Source organism: Nyctereutes procyonoides, unplaced genomic scaffold (assembly GCF_905146905.1).
Source record: "Nyctereutes procyonoides isolate TBG_1078 unplaced genomic scaffold, NYPRO_anot_genome, whole genome shotgun sequence".
In the NCBI taxonomy this organism is placed as follows: domain Eukaryota; kingdom Metazoa; phylum Chordata; class Mammalia; order Carnivora; family Canidae; genus Nyctereutes; species Nyctereutes procyonoides.
In genome coordinates, this window is record NW_026575139.1 from 9484187 (window position 1) to 9503122 (window position 18936).

General features: G+C 56.0%; 1 protein-coding gene across 2 annotated transcripts in view; it reads left to right on the forward strand.

Annotated features, from left to right (window-relative positions):
• The window catches only part of ASB2 (ankyrin repeat and SOCS box containing 2), a 42946-nt gene extending 24843 nt beyond the window's left edge, over positions 1 to 18103 (forward strand). The window contains exons 5-10 of one of the 2 annotated variants that reach the window (XM_055304305.1): positions 98 to 253; positions 2248 to 2493; positions 5609 to 5780; positions 13529 to 14105; positions 15197 to 15346; positions 17516 to 18103. In XM_055304305.1, coding sequence (XP_055160280.1) covers positions 98 to 253; positions 2248 to 2493; positions 5609 to 5780; positions 13529 to 14105; positions 15197 to 15346; positions 17516 to 17557 — 1343 coding nt within the window. In that variant the 3' untranslated portion in view covers positions 17558 to 18103. Of the gene's footprint in view, positions 1 to 97; positions 254 to 2247; positions 2494 to 5608; positions 5781 to 13528; positions 14106 to 15196; positions 15351 to 17515 lie in introns of both variants that reach the window. The other variant, XM_055304304.1, reaches the window with a different exon arrangement.
• Positions 18104 to 18936: the final 833 nt, after the last annotated feature.

An 18936-nucleotide genomic window follows, 5' to 3' on the forward strand; every position in this document is an offset into this window, starting at 1 on the left:
GTCTGTCATTGGAATTGGACGGAAATTGGGGCTACCTTTGTGTTGGGGAGGAGGGGGTATCTTCCCCCTTTGTGAACTTCCCATCTGTTCTCTCCAGCATACCCGGCAGTCATTGACCAGCGCACTTTGCAGGAGGAAACGGCCCTTTACCTGGCAACGTGCAGGGGACACCTGGACTGCCTCCAATCTCTGCTCCAGGCTGGGGCTGAGCCTGACATCTCCAACAAGTCCCGAGAGACACCGCTCTACAAAGGTGAGCCCGCCAGGGTGGGCTTCCCTGGGGAAGGGCCCAGAGAGTAGGGAGCACTTGCTCCCCCATCCCAACCAGGGGTCTCCTCTGAAGGGGCAGTCTTATTTAGGCATGTAACTTGTATAATTGAGTCATTCCTTCATGCACCTGTTTGGGCCCTAGTTCCCAAGTCCTCCCATGAGCCAGGCCCACTGAGGAGTGCCAAGGGCCCAGAAACAAAAAGATATGATCCGTGCCCATACGCTCTCCCAGCTCAGTGCACACAGACACACAGACAACATAACAGCCAGCTAATGGCAGCAAAGAGCTTGGCATGACGCACCTGGGAGCATGGGGGAGGGCTCTAACACTAGGGGTGAGCCCCCACAAAAGGGGATGCCTGAGCTGAGCTGGAACAGGAGGCAGTTATCAGCTGGACAAGCAGAGGGAACAGCAGAGGCAGAGGCAAAGAGGTATGAAAGAAAATGTGTACCTCTGGGATGTTTAAAAAAAACCTAGAAACCCCTTGCTCATTCAATATATCATCCAAGGACATTGGCATCTCTAGCAAGTGCCCAGAGTCAAAATCTGAATAATCGTAATAGCCGGCATTTACTGAGTTTTTATTATGTGCCAGGCACTGTTCTTTAACTTAACCCTAATATCCAACTACATATGAGACAGGCACTACATAGGAAGTATCCCCATTTTACAGAGACACGAAACGGGGCACCCAGGATTTCACATATTCCAGCAAGGGGCAGACCCAGGATTTAAACTCAGGGTGCGAGTTGCCAACAGCACACTCTGAACTATGACATTATAAAGCATTCAGATCACGCCCACATGCTTAAGCAATCGGCCTTGGGGCTTACAAAGATGATAGGACCTTTACACTTTGAAAACCAACAGAAAGCCCCCATTTTCCCAGGTGCCTAGTATCCAGGACCTGGAACATTCCATGGGAAGCAGGAACCTGGTAGCCGGGTCTGCTGCACACCCGCGGTGGAAGCCACATCTGCCTGGGCACCAGAGCCATCGCCTGGAGATGCAGGTGTCCCAGAGAGAGCTCCCAGAACACTGGGCAATGCTCAGCCACAGCTTCGGCCCTGGTGTTGCACGCACTCCTCCCATGTGCCAAGCACCATGCTAGAGCGTCCCTCGCACCCGGTGCTCCCACAGGGTCCTCTCAGGAAGGTCTCGTGATCTCTGGCTTGCAGGCGAGGAAACCACGACTTCGAAGGGGGTAGGGAGCTTTGCTGGGGTCCCTTCTCACAATCACCCCAATCAACCCAAAGAAGTGGTTCATATGGACAAGAGCCCAGCCTCCCTGGTGATAACCCTGGACCAGAGCAGGTTCTTGAAAGCGATGAGGCTTAACAGAGAGGTCTGAGCAGGTTGAGAAGACTTGATGAGCTGTCCTCAGAAGACATATTTGACTTCAGTTTAAGTGAGGGGGCTTTGAGGAAGGGTTTTGAGCAGGAGTATGACCACACTCCTCCTCTTCTGATGCTGGCAACGTGAAGAACTAAAGCAGGAAGCGCTGCAGAGGGAAACGAGTTAGGGATGCCCTGGAATCTCCCAAGGGACAAGGACTCTGGGCCCGAGTGCCTGAGCTTCAATCCCTGTTCTGACACTAGCTGTGTGACCTTGGGCGAGTCACTTAACTTCTCTCTGCCTCATTTTCCTCCTCTGTGAAAAGGGATAATAACACTACAGCCTTTGAGGGTGATTGGGAGAATTCTGGGTTATTTGGTCACCTAAGGTGCTTGGAACAGAGTGCCTGGCCCACAATCAGTGCTATATACCTCGGCAATTACTGCTATTAGGATTACTATTATTTTAGGTGTATATCCCAGGTAAAATGCAGGGACTGGACCTCAGTCTGGACCCAGTGGGTATTTGTTGAATGAGTGGCTGATGGATGAATGGGGGAACGGCCAAATAAAGGAACGAAGTCTCGGCCGCCCAGGTCCTGCCAGGGCCTCGCTGACCATCTGGCTTCTCCCCGGGCACAGCCTGTGAGCGCAAGAACGTGGAGGCAGTGAGGATCCTGGTGCAGTACAACGCAGACACCAACCACCGCTGCAACCGAGGCTGGACAGCTCTGCACGAGTCTGTTTCTCGCAACGACCTGGAGGTCATGGAGATCCTGGTGAGCAGAGGCGCCAAAGTAGAATCCAAGAATGCCTACGGCATCACCCCCTTGTTCGTGGCTGCCCAGAGTGGGCAGCTGGACGCCCTACGCTTCCTGGCCAAGTACGGTGAGTGCTAAGGGTCCCTGGGTCATGTAGCAGAGTGGAAGGGGCACAGAGGTCTCAGGGGAGGCAAGTTTAGGTGTCGCCTTGCGGACATACTCTGATCGAGTGATAGTATCTCCTGGGAGCGCTGGGGTGAGGATTCAGAGGCTGCGTCTAGGCTCAGTGGGAGACGTGCTGAGATCCACCAGCGATGCCTGCAATTAGGCACAAACCTGGGGTGGAGGGGGGAGTGGCACACGTGCCATATGTTTGCCTCCTCTAATCTAGCCCAACATCCTCATTTTACAAATGAGGAATCTGAGACCTAGAAAGGGGAAGTGACTTATTTACAGTCACGTAGCAAATTAGTGGTGGAACAAGCCAGACCCTTAGGCTCCTGACACTTCTCCTTCCACCATGTCACACTTTAAGGCCAGAAGGAACCTCAGGCAACGTTTAGGTCACCCTCCTCATTTTACAGGTGACGAAACCAGGGACCGGGGATGGGAAAGTGATTTGTCCAAGGTCACACAGTGAAGTAGCGGAAGAGTTGGGATCTGAACCCGGAACTTGGCACTCTTTGCCTGGGGAAAACATCTTAGTCACTTAATGGGAGAAAATAAAATACTACTGCCTGCATTGGAGAGACCCCGTGACAATGGCAGACATTCTTCTGGCTAAAGAGCATCATTATTCTGTTCTTCTCCAAGAACACCTTGGATTTCTTCTTTCTCTATCCATAGGGAGTGAGCCTCCCTCTCTAGCCACAGAGAGGCCAGGGGTAAACCAGACCCTCCGGCTGAGTTTAAGGGGTTTGTTGAGGACCTACTGTGTGCCAGACACTGTGTTGAGCATGAACACGGACTAAGCCAATGGGATTTTCTCCATAGCTGTATGAGGTGGAGGGTGTCCTCATCCCATTTGGGAGATGAGGAGACTGAGGCTCAGAAAGGTTAAACGATCGGTCACGATCAGAGCCTAGACTGCGACCACAGCATCCGACTCGAGGCTGCATGCTTCTTGTGTCCACCGCAGGCCTCGAGAACCACCACCGGGGGACTCCGCTTGAATAAACATCCATTTACTCAGCACGTGCCTTAACAGATGGGAAAACAAACCCAGGGCACTTCCTAGCAGCCGGGGACACATCTGGACTGACCAGCTTGAGAACAAAGGGGCAGAGGCAGGGTCCTGGGAGCCCAGGCAAGGAGGGTTGGCAGAGGGCAGGATGCTCAGCCAGCAAGGGGCACGGGCCAGCTCCGAACATCTGTCCGGCTCTCCTGCCGACAGTCTGAGTCAAGGTCTGCTGAGTCCATTTTCAAACCCAAATATTTTTCTTGGGAGAGCGGGTGGCTTTGCTGGTAGGGTCCAGGCTTCCAGGGAGCCTGACCTCAAGAGCTTGGACCTGGTGGCTGACTTTCCCTCAGGGTGGAGAGCAGAGCCAGCCTCTGCGCCCCGCTCCCCCCATCCTGGAGAACTGGCATTTGCTGAGCACCTTCTCTATGCCAGGCACCGTGCAGGAGATGGTCTTGGTCTGTTCGTGCTGCTATCACAGAGCACCGCGCACTGGGCGGCTTAGAGACTGCACATGGTTATTCCTTACAGTTCCAGAGGCTGGGAAGTCCAAGATCAAGGTGCCAGCAGATTTGTTGCCTGGTGAGAGCCCATCTCTGGTTCATAGACAGCCACCTTCTCGCTGGGTCTTCACATGGTGAAAGGGGGCCAGGCAGCCCTTGGGGGTCTCTTTCATAAGGGCATTAATCCCATTCAGATGGCAACTCCACCCTCACAACCTTCGCACCCACCTCCTTACACCATTGCACTGGGGATTCGCTTTCAACATATGGATTTTCAGGGGACACGAGCATCCAGCCCACAGCAGATATTTGCATATTTTATCTTATTTACTCCTCGAAGTAAGGTACTATTTTTTCCTGGTCAACAGATGGGAAAACTGCGGCCCCTGAGGGCCACCCAAGGGCCACAGGGCTTGTAAGCCCTGAAACAGAAACTTCAACTAGTTCTTGTTTCTTGCAAAAACCTGTGTGCACTTTCCACTAGACCAGAAGCCAGTTACCAAAATTGAAAGCTACCAGAAAGCCTGAGATAAGCAGAACGCCCAGGCAGAGCGGAGCTGTGGTTAAAGATGCTTTGTGATCTCAGCTCTTACTGACACTTCGGTACTGTCTCAGCTCTATCTCCTTCCAGAAGAAGGAGGGACTGGTGAAGAGACCGTACCTCTTTTTGCAGAGAAACCCATGGGTCTCTCCCTTACCAGCAGGAGATGGAGAAGATGTAGGAGACGAGGCTGATGGAGGGTGTCCCCAGTCGATTCCTCGCCTCCCAGCATGCTCTCATGCCCTCTGCGGAGGAGACCCGAAGCAACCCCTCTCTTACTCCTTGCCATGGAAGGCAGAGAAGAACAAATTCCTATTAATAAAGTTTTGGGGGCCTTTCCTTCCTTATTAAGGGGCTCTGCATGCTCCTAGAGCCCAGGGGCTTCCTCAAGACAGGCCCCGGATCACTTTGACGTGGAGAGCAAGGGTGAAGAGCATCATAGACTCTGCCATCAGACCATCTGCAGGGGCCTCTGCTGTCAGGCCATCTGGGTTCAAGTTTTGGCTCTGCACTTATGAGCTGGGTGGTCTGGGGCAAGTTGTGCAGGTCACCTGTGCTTCTGTGTCCTTGTCCGCCACACGCAGACAAGAGTTGTGACCAATGCATGAACTCTGTTTTTGTTTTGTTTTTTTAAAAGATTTTATTTATTTATTCATGAGAGACACAGAGAGAGAGACACAGAGAGACACAGGCAGAGGGAGAAGCAGGCTCCCTGCAAGGAGCCCAATGTGGGACCCACTCCCAGGACCCCAGGATCATGCCCTGGGCCCAAGGCAGGTGCCAAACCACTGAGCCACCCAGGAATCCCTGCATGAACTCTCCTGTGGACTCAAAGAGAGAGCACCACGTAAAGCATGGTGCTGGCTTGGCACATAGTAAGTGCTCAGTAAATGCCAGCATTTACTGAGACCCCCTGGGTCTCGCTGTTGCAGACAGGAGCAATCCGATCCATCACCGTGGTTGGCACAGTGCTGGACAGGGACCACCGCGCTCACTCCTTGATCTGCCTCTCCTTGGCCAGGTGCTGACATCAACACGCAAGCCAGTGACAGTGCGTCGGCCCTCTACGAGGCTTGCAAGAATGAACATGAGGACGTGGTGGAGTTTCTACTCTCGCAAGGTGCCGACGCCAACAAGGCCAACAAAGACGGCTTGCTCCCGCTGCACATCGCCTCCAAGAAGGGCAACTACAGGTCAGCCCAGGGGGCCGCCACCTGTGCTCTGTGGCTCCCCGCCACACCTACACTGCTGGTGCGGGCTGGGGTGGGGGGGTTGCTGCAAGCGTCCCTCCCACAGGGAGGCCCAGGAGTGGCCGGGTGAGGGGCACCTTCCAGGTAGAAAGGAGGAGACTCTCCAGCAGGTGGCAAGCTGGAGCACGTTACATTATTAACTTCCTTCACCCTCTTGACCACTCTACTGCTAACAAGCCTTTTAACAAAATCTTTGGAGGTAGATACTATTCTCTTCATCCCTTCAAATGAGAAAGCTAAGACACAGAGAGGTGAGTGACTTGCCCAAGGTCCCACATCTTGTAGACGGCAAGAGCTCACCTGCTACAAATGTCACATCTACAGGAACTGCACTCGGGGGGGCCAGATATGAGTCTGGACTAGCGGCTATTTCTTTGGGGGGATGCAAAGATAACCACTCAGGCAATTAGCTAGCATGCAGGGGATACATAGAATAATAGGAATAGTACCAACCATACTAGAACACAAACAGTGCCAATGATAATAGCTAGATAGCCTTTACTGAGCACTTACTATGTGCTGGGCACTATGAGCAAAACAAAAGAAGCCTAAATCTCAGGGGGTGATCTGGTGGCAGGGGGGAGACACAGACACAGGCACATGAACTCTTGACATCATGAAAGAGCGTGAAGAGCTGAGCTCTGTGGCAGTCCTAGAGGAGAGAGACTAGTGGGGCCTGGCAGCAGATGTGTGCTGGAGCTGGCTCGTCCCAGCTCACGGGAGCCGACTATTCACCAGGGCAGCCTGATATTGGCCATACATAGCGAGAGTATTCACGCCACGGAAATTGGTGAATGCAACATATCAGGGTCCCCTTTGCTCCCGAAGAGCTGGTTGTTAAGCATACCCCAGCATCGCCACTAGCTGGTGGGCTCAGAGAGGACTCCCTGAAGGATGCAGAACCCCAGCTGCTCTTGAAGGATGACAGGGCTCTGTAACAGCCACTCCACCAGTGCTTTCCAGACTTTGACCACTCACAGACCTCATTCCTGATTTTAGGCACCTCTACGTTCACCGCTGGGTGTTTTCTTTTGAAGATATGTTTACATAAAATGAATTTGGTTTCAAAAGGAAACATTCATCACACGGTTCAGTTGCCAAAATTGCCAATTTACGATTAATAAGGAAAGCTTTTCACATAAAATTCCATCCAGCGCACCCCAGATGACACAGTCTGGGCAACACCTGCCCATCTACCTGCCATCAAGTAGAGAGAAGAGGGAAGAACACAGATTGTACACGTTAGGGGGTGTTGGCTGTGTTTGCTAAGGCAGATGGAAATAGGGGTGAGAGTGGCATCCTGCAGAGAGGAATGGAGACAAAGAGAAAGACCCCCCGGAACCTCAGGCCCCACTCTGCAGGCTGTCTGCATATATGGCCAACCAAAGATGTCCTGCCCACAAGCCCTCCCCGAGGTTACATGCACAGAGGAGACCCCGCCTTCCCTGAGCCCTAGAGCAGGAGGCTGCAAGGCACAGGACCTGGGTTTGAATTTCCCCTGGTTTGAAGCCATTGGTCACATTGCTTAAACCCTTCTGAGCCTCAGTTTCTCCTTCTGCAAAATGGGGGACAGTTACCTGCCTCATGGGGTTGTTGCTAGGACTGTTAGTGAAGTGGATATACACGGCTAAGGAATGGAAGTAAAGCACCCCGCAGACTGCCCGGCACACAGCAGGTACCCCGCAGGTCGGTGCGCTCACGCTCTCCTAGGTAGGAAGAGCACGTTCCCTCATTTTTCCATTCAGCCAATAGAGGGAAGAAAGCACCACGTCAGGCAGTGGTGCCGGGCAAGATGGATTCTTTCTCTTCAACCCCAGAAAGATCCAGCATCAGTCAGCAGACGTGGTTTATCTCAGGCATGACCCAGAGGGAGAGATCCAAAGAATGAAGGAGAGGGAAGAGGCTGGCCCTTGAAGTCTCCAGGGTCCCTGGACCCCCACACTTGCCTGTACAGCACCGTCTTTCTGGGCTATTTGTTAAACGACGCATCCCAGAACCACTAAACCAGAATCTCCAGGAGGGAGGGAGCCTAAGCCTCTACCTGTGAAGAGCTCCCTGAGCCACGCAGATACAGCCATCCACACCTTCGGGGGAATCACTGACGTAATACAGGCCCTGATTTTGCAGAGGAGAGAAATGGGAAGTGGCTTGCCACAGAGTGGCAGAGCTGGCACTGTCCCTTGGCATCCTTCGGTCACACCCGGATGCCTCACATGGCCCCTGAAGTTAGCAGTCTGGCCCCAGCGGGAGGGTACGCTGAAGGAGCACCGGGTGTGCCTAAGCTTGGCCAGGGAGCTAGGCTGGTTCTCTCTGGACAGTTTGTGTTCCTCCAAATCTTCTTTGGATTCATGACTCTCAACACGATTTCCCTGGTCGTTCACCTTCCATTCCCAGGCCCCACTTCCCTTTGCTCCCCAAGACTGAGAGGGTGAGAGGGGCCAGGCCTGCACTTTTGAGGGCTGCCCAACAAAGGATTAAAGCCGGGTTCGCAGCAGCTCCTGCCATCTGGCAAGGCCCATGGCCAGGCAAGCCCTGGGCACTTCACTCCTCGGGCATGTGGCACTAATGGCCCTGTCCACGCTGACCTCCCATAGGCTGCTTGGGGATTTGATGTGACATTCCATAGGCGTTCCACACTCCGCCACCTGCCAAAACACCCTGCCTGTCTAGGGCGTGGAAAGCAGCGCCCAGCAGTTGGTCTCAGGGTTCACCAGATGGTGCCATCGCTACAGCACATTTAACCAGAGGGTGTGACATTCGAGCATGGCTGAGAAGGGAGCCTAGAGGACACCCAAGTCACCTCCAAGGCACACCTTACCTTGTACTTCATTTCCAGTTTAGCAAAGGCACGGCATGAGATTAAAACCCAACATCAAGCATAGATTTGTTAAGAAACTGTGTTGGACAAGACCAGATGCCCCATGACTCCTTTAAACTAAATTTAGAATAGCACCAAGACCAGGGATTCTTAGCCTTGGCTCACACTGGAAGCCCCACCACCACTGCCAGAAGCTCTAAAACTCTTGATGTTTGGCCCTTACTCATCCTCAGAGATTCTGATGTAAGCAGTCTGGGCTGGGGCTGGGGTTTTGGGGTTTCAGGGTCTCTAAAAGCTGCCCAGATGATTTCACCAGGCAGCCCCATAGAGAACCAGGATCTTAGAGTCTGTTTTGTGCCTGGCATATAACAGAGACTGGCCTTTTGGGCCTCATTTCTGACGTCCTAGTTTTCAACTATAGTTTTTCTTTTACTTCTAATTTATATCACCTTTGCAAGCCACTTTAACACTTGTTTTGGAGAAAGGGAGAAGAAAGAACAGTAAACACAGTAAGTTAAAAAGCAGTTTATAAAGCGCATTCATGAGCAAGTTAGTCTCCCCATTGGCTGAAAGGGAACCTGAGGCTCAAAGCTTGAGGCCTCCAAGAGAATCAGAGGGGGAATTGTGGGCACAGGACCCCTTTACCCACACCCATCCTCCAAAGGAAACTGGTTTACTGCCTGTATCTTCTGGAGGAAAATGATGAAGGTTTGCATCCAAGTTTCCCAAGGTGGGGCACACGGGTCACCTGCAACACCTCCTGGGCCCCCTCCCCAGACCTGCTGAATCAGGCTCCGGTTGGCAGAGCCCAGGAGTCTGCACTGTGGGGCCTCCCTGAGCCGTCCTGAGCTGTGACTGAGCTGGTGGTTTGCAGCCTTGGCGAGGTTCCAGTCTCTGAAGGCCCAGAGAGCCCTCGGCGCACCTGTTCATGCAGCAGGGCACCCGGTTCTGCTGTTTGGGCTCTTCCTCCTTCACGGAGAAGCTCCTCCCTTGCTCCAGCTCCTAGGACCTCTGGGAAAAGCTGCACACTTCCCCTTAGAAGGATCCCTCGTGGGCAAGAGTCCCACTATAGCCCTGGGAAGGCCCTCAGGCAGATTCTCTCCACGGTAGAGCCTTTTCTGGCTCCAGCAGGACCATCACCCAGGCTCAGAGAGGTAGTCTCTCTCTCTCTCTCTCTCTCTCTCTGACACACACACACACACACACACACACACACACACATGCACACACATGCACACACACATGTGCATGGCAGGCTGAACACTGATTTTGGCAACCGAGCCATCTGTGGGTGACTGGTTCCCTTGTGAAGGCCTAGTCTGCAATGGAATTTCCACCCAGCGCTGACAAAGGTCACGTCACCATGACCTTGTAACCCAGAACGCCTGCATATCTGGTGTAGCAGGGAAGCGCACTGCAGTCACAGTGGTGGTCAAGACACCGACAGCCACCGCGTATTGGGTGCCTACCATGTGCCCAACAGCGTGACCTCATTTTATCCTCAAAAGCAGCCTCGGCGAAAGGTATCATTAAACTGAATTTTGTAACCTGGGCCAGGCCACCCCACGCTGCTGGGCTGTTAGGAAGAGTGAATGGGATAAAATACTTAGCTCACAGGGTCCTTTCCAGGATAAATGAGGTAAACTTGTAAAGCACTTTGGTGCCTGGCACAGAGTAAACGCTCAGCAATATTATTCAGGAGCGGGGAGTGCTCGCAGCAATTCATAGGGACTCCCTAAAGGGTGGCCACCACCACCACCACCATCATCATCATCACTCTTGTGATAACGACCCCTTACAGATGTGGTTACAGAGAGGTTGAGTGACATGCCTCAGATGGCTCAGCACTGAGAGACAGTGCTGGTGGTGTACCCAGGTCCGCGGCCCCATGCAGGGCCCCACACTGCTCAGGACAGCAGTGTCCTTTGACTCAAAGCACTTTGCTCTAGTCCTTCTCACTGGGCTGAGTGCAGGCAGGACACCGGAGCCAGGGCAACAGCCTTGAGGAAATCAGGATCCTGGGTAGGGACCTGGGGCCTGGAGAAAAGAGAGTGAGGCCGCCTGGGACAGGGAAAGTTGGCTTCAGTTACCGGTGCGTCCCAAACACAAGGCAGGGGCCAGGGTCACCTGCCCAGCTGCTGCTTGAGGCCTCCCTGGAAGAGCCCTGAGCTGGGCCTGCTCTGGTCTGGGGGTAGGTGTGGCCCTTGTGCTGGGGAAGGGGGGAGGGGGAGCAGGGAGCCTGGCAGGCACCAACGGTCCCCCTGGACAGTGGGCACCTTCGTTTCTCGTCATGAGGGACACTTTGAGTGCTGCAGGCCTAGGACCTGCCGGTGGGAGGAGTAAGGGAGGTCCAGCCCTTCTCATGGGGTCACCCTCTCCTCCTCCAACCTTCCATCCCACATCAAGGGCTGGGAAAAAAAGTGATGATTTGTGGCAGGGCGGCCAACACGGTCCCTCCCTGGGGCCAGGGTAGTGGAACATCACAGAAAGGCCCGGCCCCGCAAGTAGGTTCTGAACACCTGCACCCTGCCCTCGCTTTGCCAACCACCTCCAATCCAACCTCACTCTCTTCCCCACCCCATGCTGGGCCTCAGTTTCATCCCCCCTAGAAAATGCGAGGGCTGCACGGACTGATCTCCAGATCCTGTCCCGCAGGGAACATTTACTTCCAGGTCGGGAAAATCCTACAGACGTGCACAATGGGATGATTTTCCTGCGTTAGTAGGATGATGCTTCTGGGACCTGTAGGCAGCATCCAGTCATGTTTCCACATTCCTGCCACTTTGCCCTGGTTGGGCAAGGGATCTCTGGAGGCCGGTTGTGACCTGCCAGGGATACCAGCCCCCTCTGGCCAGCAGCCCCAGGGCAGTCTCTCTTTCGCTGTCTTTCCAGAGCTCGGGCATGCCACGGCTGTTAGGGAGCATTTGTTGGCGATGGCTGTGGTCCAGGGTGAGGCCCCAGCCCTGCCTTTGACCAGCACCTCTACAGAGCGGGGTCAGGCCTCCTGTGTCTGCACAAATAGAAATTAGGAGGCAATTAGCCCCCCTGGGTGTGTGAATTTCCTTTTGAGGTTTTAGAGGCAGATTTTAGGCAAACATAGCGTCACTAACAATAATAAGACTTTCCACTGAGATCCTAGCAGGAGGTCACTGGCATAAGATTTCCAGGAAGCCGCGAAGCCAGCATGCCAGGAGGCAGAGAGGCGTGGGAACAGGCCCCAGTGGCACCTGCTTGCCCCGCCATGGCCACCTCCTTTGAGCCTGCATGGGGCCACAAGGTCACCTGTCAGCAAGGATTGGATGGATTAGGGTTTGGAGTCACGTCAGTGCCAGGGGTCTAGGGGAAGAGAGCAAAGACAAGGTGTCAAGAGCCCCTGGAATTGGCCCCCTAAAATTGCTTACTATCTCTGATGAGTTGCTTCCTCTCTCTGAGTCAACGTCTGTTAAAAGGAAGGCCACAGAGCTGCTCCGGCCACCCCACAGGGCTGCAGGGAAGGTTAAAAGGGGCAGGCAAGTCAACGCGTTACAATGCAAAACCCTGTGACATATCAGCTGTCACCCTAACTGTCACGTAGGACAGTGGTTGAGAGTGTGGCCTGGGGAATCGGGCTGCCTAGGTTCAAACCCTCGCTCCATCACTTCCCGGTCCTCCTACAAGTCACATACCGTCCCTGGGCCCCATGTTTTCTCATCTGTAAATGAGGACAGCGCAATACTACCTCACAGGGCTACTGGGAGGACATGACAGATTAATGTGGATCAAGTGCTGAGAGCAGGAGTGCAGAGCCAGGGCCTGCAGGCATCTCCAGCCTCAGGAGTGGCTGCTCAAGCCTCCCCGGGCCATAGGCAAGGCAGAGAGCCTGGGGGAGGCTCGAATCGGCCTTCAGGGAAAGAGGCGTCAAGACTCACAGGAGAGGGGAGGGCACTTTGTGGTCCCCTAGGGCTGCCTGGGGCCTAGAGCAGGAGTGGTTGGGGTTGGATACATCGGTGCCCTCCTATCTCCCCGGACTGGGCAGCTCCACAGAGATGTGGGACAGCACAGCCCTGGAGTAGGAGGAGGGCACATTTCTTGGTTTGCCTCGCTCGATACGTGGCCTGGACAAGTCCCTCGACTTCTCTGAGCCTTGAGCTTTCTCATCTGCACAATGGGAATGATGAGACATACTTCCTGGTTGTTGAAAAGATTAAGCTTAAATGTGTTTGTAAATCCTTTACATGTCTCCTGGCACATAATGAGCTCCCCCCACCCTGGAGGTGTCTCCTGGCACATGGGGAGCTCCCCCCACCCCTGGAGGTGTCTCCTGGCACATGGGGAGCTCCCCCCACCCTGGAGGTGTCTCCTGGCACATGGCCAGCTCTCTCCCACCCCTGGAGGTGTCTCCTGGCACATGGGGAGCTCCCTCCACCCTGGAGGTATCTCCTGACACATGGCCAGCTCCCTCCACCCTGGAGGTATCTCCTGACACATGGCCAGCTCCCTCCACCCTGGAGGTGTCTCCTAGCACATGGCCAGCTCCCCCCACCCTGGAGGTGTCTCCTGGCACATGGCCAGCTCCCCCACCCCTACTCCGCTTAGGCAGGGCGGGTGCCAAACCTCTACCTGCAAACATCACCACGGCCCCGCTGCCTCCTGCACTGGGTGTGTGGACCTTCCAGTCAATTCCTCCATATCACGGAGCTGGGAGTAGGCAACACTCCTTAGCCTGAAGTTGGGTCCCCCCGAAATTCTGGCACCCGCAGTCCAGTCCCGCCGAAGTACCGCAGAACTAGGACCCCGGAGGCCACCGAGGCTGGTGAGGAGGGTTGGGCCCAGCGGCAGCCCCCACGGGCGGCTGGAGCTCCGGGGCCTCGGTCTTCCCGCTCTGATCCCGCAGGATCGTGCAGATGCTGCTCCCGGTGACCAGCCGCACGCGCGTGCGCAGGAGCGGGGTCAGCCCGCTGCACCTGGCGGCCGAGCGCAACCACGACGCGGTGCTCCGGGCCCTGCTGGGCGCGCGCTTCGACGTGAACGCGCCGCTGGCCCCCGAGCGCGCGCGCCTGTACGAGGACCGCCGCAGCTCCGCGCTCTACTTCGCCGTGGTCAACAGCAACGTGCCCGCCACCGAGCTGCTGCTGCGGGCCGGCGCCGACCCCAACCGCGACCTCATCAGCCCGCTGCTCGTGGCCATCCGCCTGGGCTGCCTGCGCACCGTGCGGCTGCTGCTGGACCACGGCGCCGACATCGACGCCCGCGTCGCCTCGCACCCCACCGCCTTCCCCGCCACCATCATGTTCGCCATGAAGTACCTGTCGCTGCTCAAGTTCCTCATGGACCTCGGCTGCGACGGCGAGCCCTGCTTCTCGTGCCGCTTCGGCTCCGGCCCGCACCCGCCCGCGCCGCCGCGCTCCAGCCGCTTCAGCGACGCGCCCGCCGCCGCCGCCGCCGCCGACAAGGAGCCCGCGGAGGTCCAGGTGCGCGGGGCGGGGGGGGGGGGGGGGGGGGGGGAATGGAGGGATGGACGGGGATGGAGGGATGGAGGGAAGGGGGGAGATGGGGGATGGAGGGATGGGGGGATGGAGGGATGGGGGGATGGAGGGGGATGGAGGGGGATGGGGGATGGGGGGATGGAGGGGGATGGAGGGGGATGGGGGATGGGGGGGATGGGGGATGGAGGGATGGGGGATGGGGGAGATGGAGGGATGGGGGATGGAGGGGGATGGAGGGGGAAGGGGGAGGGGATGGGGATGGAGGGGGATAGGGGAGGGGGATGGAGGGATGGGGGGTGCGGGGCTCATGCCCACCACCACCACCACCCCCACCCCAGCCCAGGGCCCTGGGAGCGGGCACACCTGCAGGCCGCCGAACCGCGTGGCTAGCGTGCCTTAGAGGCAGCAGAACTTAGTGGCTCGAGGACCCGTTGCGTCCTTTTTGGGGCCACCCCGTGGTGGGGAATGTCAGGAACTGACAGTGAGGTGGAGGAGTGATGGGGAACGTATAAGGTGTAAGACGCCAGGGTGCGTCACCCACGGCAAACCTGCACCTGGAATATGCCACTGAATGATGACCAGGATAGGGATGGAGGTGAGGGCAGATTGGCCAAGGTCGGATGAGGTGCAGGGCCACCCAGAGGCCGGACCTGCCCGTGCTGAGGACTTCACAGGTCGGATCTGTAATAGCTAATGGGAATCATTTAGGAGCTACTTGTTGCGTGCAAAGGAGTTTATATGTTCATATATTACCTTAATTCTCATTTGAAGAAAAAAAAGAGAGAGAGAGAGAGAACCACCCTCCAGTTGTCATATTCCCATTTTCTAGAACAGGAAGTTGAGGCTTAGAGAGATGATGGTCAAGCTGCCCACCTCCCACTTTCGGCAGCAGAGGCTATGTGGATGGGGGGGGGGGATTGCGTCTGTAGAACTGGATCCTGCCATGAGTGTGCCCAGTCCTCATTCCTCGGATCCCTCCCCTCCCCTCCCCGGCCTCAGGTTCCCTAACAGACAAGCCCCCTGAGGCATTGCCTTTGGTCCGGGGAGCCCCAGCACCAATGCGTGATCTCTTCCAGTTCTGCGAGATCCTGTCCACCCCAGAAGTGAGCCGCTGGGCAGGGCCCATCATCGACATCCTCCTGGACTATGTGGGCAACGTGCAGCTGTGCTCGCGGCTGAAGGAACACATCGAGAGCTTCGAGGACTGGGCCGTCATCAAGGAGAAGGCAGGTAGGGGCAGTTGCTGTTGCTCCTGGCAGGTCCCCCTGCCTGATTCAGGCCCAGGACTCACAGTACGTGCCGCCTACTAGCATTTGATAAACACCTACTGCGTGCCAAGCTCTGTGCCACGTGTTGCATACGGTGTCTCCATGACACTGCTGTAAAGGAGAAGCCTGACCCTCCAAGAGATGATGTCATGGGAGACAAGGTCTCACTGCTGTTTAGTGGCAGGCCTGGGGCAGGGCCTGAGAGTCTGCATTTCAGCACGCTCCCAGGTGGTGTCCGAGCTGCTGGTCCCCAGACCACACACCGGGAGCAGCACTAGGCCGAGAGGCAGGCCTCTGGAGCCAGGGGCTTGCTGGATGACCATCCACAGTGGTGTCGATGGGGCAGCCTGGCCGAGTCAGGCCGAGAACCCCTCTTGGGCATTACGGAGCTCACCTGGGCAGGTAAAGTGTCGGAAGTAATCAAACTGGGTGCTGCCACTGGTACTGAGAAATAAGCATCTGCCCAGAGGAGATCCATTTACCCGAAGGGTTTCTCACACTCTGAGGGCACAGGCCCATCTCTGACCAAGTGTTTGTCAATCATGGAGCCAAGAGGCTGACTCACAGCAAGTTTCTATTATGTCACCACTGCTGCTGTCCCCAGATGAGTCTGTGCCACCCTCTTCCCTGTCCCCTGACTATCCAGGTGCCCATGCCCCAGTGCCCCAACTCTGACTTGCCACCTTTCTCCTTGATCCCCGTGCCCCATAGAACCCAAACCTACTATAGGATTTCTCATTTGCACAAATGCCTGGGAAGCATTTGAGTTAGACCTTTGATAAAGTTATTGAGGCAGCGATGGGGGAGGGTGGTGGGGACTTGCCCACTCACCCGGGGCGTAGCCCGAGAGGCTTGGTGAACATTCACCACATTCATGAGTAACTGGTTGCTCTCTCCTTGATCCTTTGCTCCGCAGTGGCCTTTGGCCTTCCTCCCCTCCAGCTTAGTCTTCACTTGGGCTGAGAAAGGGACTGAGCTTCCCAGATGGGAGGCTCTGTCCTAAGCAAGACCAAGCAGCGAGAAATGCAGCTGGGTGGCACTGCAGCCACCTGCCATTGTTTCCACATTCCCTCCGAATCCCAATCTTCCAGATTAGCCATGGGCTCGTTGGCGTGGCATAGCCACTTGCCCTGCTCAGAATGCCCCTGCCTCCCTTCTTCACCTGGCAAACACCTGCCCACCTGTCAAGACCCTGCTCAGGTGGCACCATGTGGTGTGAAAGCCTTCCCCAAAGTCCTGGGTAGGCATCTCTGTATCTCTGGCCTAACACGGGGCCAGGCAGTGAAAGGATCAACATGTGTGTGTGTTGAGTGAATGAATGGTGTTGATTCAACAAACACCCCCTCCCCCGTGCTAGACCCTGAGCCAGAGGCTGAAATAAATTACCCTATTACTAGACACATCAATCCCTGTTCCTACCACACCTCCTCCCCCTGAGATGAGAAAACTCTACTGTACGAGGTATCCCAGGAGGGCTTCTGGGGGGAGGCAGCCCAGTGGGATCTTGGGATGTGTGGGGAGGTGTTCCCCATCCCTGCGCACACCCTGGCCTCTCTGCACCACCAGAGCTCAGGGCTTAATTCCATTTATGGGGGCACTTAACAGGTGAAACTGTCTGACCCCTTTGCTAAGGCTGTGTTGGCCGTCCAGGCTGTGTATATAGAGGAAGGAGCACAAGAAGAGGGGCATGGCAGCTCCGGTTCCGGGTGTGGGCTTCACTAGGTCCTCACCTGTGAAATGGGTTTGTACCTGCCCCATCTACTTCCTTGGGCTGTGCAGATCAATGAGGGGCTACAAGGAGAAAGCTGCTTTGCCAGATCTTTTCAGTTGGCAGGGGCTGGGATTACAGAGCCCGAGGAGGGGGAGGTCCAAGGAACCCTCCCTCTCTTTTTTGAAATAGGCTGCACGCCCAGCGTGGAGCCCAACGCAGGGCTTGAACTCATGGCCTTGAGATCAAGATTTGGATGCTTAACTGCCTGAGCCACCCAGGTGCTGCCCACCACCGCCCCCCCCACCCCAGCAGCCTTTGGTCACATCGACTGGGTGTCTCCTACCTGCCAGCGGGCACAGGTGCAAACTCTTTGCTGGTTGCAAATAACACATCAGGATTTCTCTTTCTCTCCCCAGAACTTCCCAGACCTCTGGCTCACCTGTGCCGGCTGCAAGTGAGAAAGGCTGTCGGGAAGCACCGCATAAAACTCCTAGACCTATTGCCGCTCCCGGGCAGGCTGATTAGGTACCTGAAGTACGAGAACACTCAGTAGCCAAGGCTTTGTGGAGGAGCAGCTCCTCAGACTGTTTCACTAAAGCCTCAGGACGGCAGTGTCCCCAAATCCAGGGGGACCTGGGGACAGACCGAGCCTGTGGGCTGCCTCCCTGTCCAGCTGGGGCAGCTGCCGTGACCTCGCCGGGTCTCTGGGCCAGAGCTTTGCCCGGACCAGAGAACAGAACGTGTCCAGTAGGAGAAAAACCGTGTTTGTTTTCAAACTGCTGAGTGGATCCCAGACCTTCTCTGCCATTGGGAACAGCAGAGCCTCCATTCCTGGGGCTGGGAGAGGGGGCAGGGCAGACCTTGGGGTGGCCTGGGGAGGGTGGGAGCCAGCAGGGAAGCCCCGACCCCAACGCTTTCAGGGGTGAGTCTGCCTTTTCAGTTCAACCCGGCCGCCGGGCTGTCCCAGTCCCCTCCGCCTGTGCTCCATAAAACTCTCCACGTGACTTCTGAGCTTTCTTCCCGGGGATGTGGTCTGATGGGGATAGGTGGGAGGTCCACCATAGGTACAATAAATGTTACACGGATGACACCTTGCCCAGCAAAGTCCCTCTCATCAGACCCCCCACCCGAGCCCAGGGCCTGGGGTCCTTGGCCTCTCTCCTGGTGGCAGCAGGCATGGGGCCGGTTCTGGGATAGGGTGCACAGACCCCTAGACGTGTCGTGTCCCCTTTGGGCTTCTGAAAGCCAGAACAGAGCTTGCAGCTCAAGGAGAGGGGCAGCTTCCTGCCCCGGGAGCCTGGCCGCTGGGGTTGCTTTCTCGCTCCTGCTTCAATCACCATGGAAACCGGAGCTCCATCCCAAACAGGGCCTGGTGTCTACAAGTCTCCTGACACCTGGGGTTGCCTCGCACACACGTGCTTCCTGGCACTCTGTCTTCAGGTCCTGCCCACCCTCGTTTTCTACAGAAGTTGAGATGTGAGGGAGGAAAAAAAATCTAAACGCTGACCACCGTGAGCCACGGCGCTGGAGCAGATGCCGCCGTCAACTCCTGCAAAGGCATCAAACTGGGGACATGGGGTCCTGTCCCCTCTTTTGCCTCTGTGGGTCCTCGTGTGGCTCTGTGGGACACACCAGGCGTTTTCTGGAGCTGCCAGCCCATGGTTCAAACGGGCATGGTGGTAGCACCTTCTTGGGCTCTGTGGCCTGGCACTGAGGCTGCTCAACCCTGTTTCCATGAAGCTGCAGTGACTCATCAGCATTCCCTCCGAAAGAAGCGTGATGAAAGCCACGGGAGTCCAGGCCAGGCTGCGGTGACACGGGAGAGGTGACCTTGCCT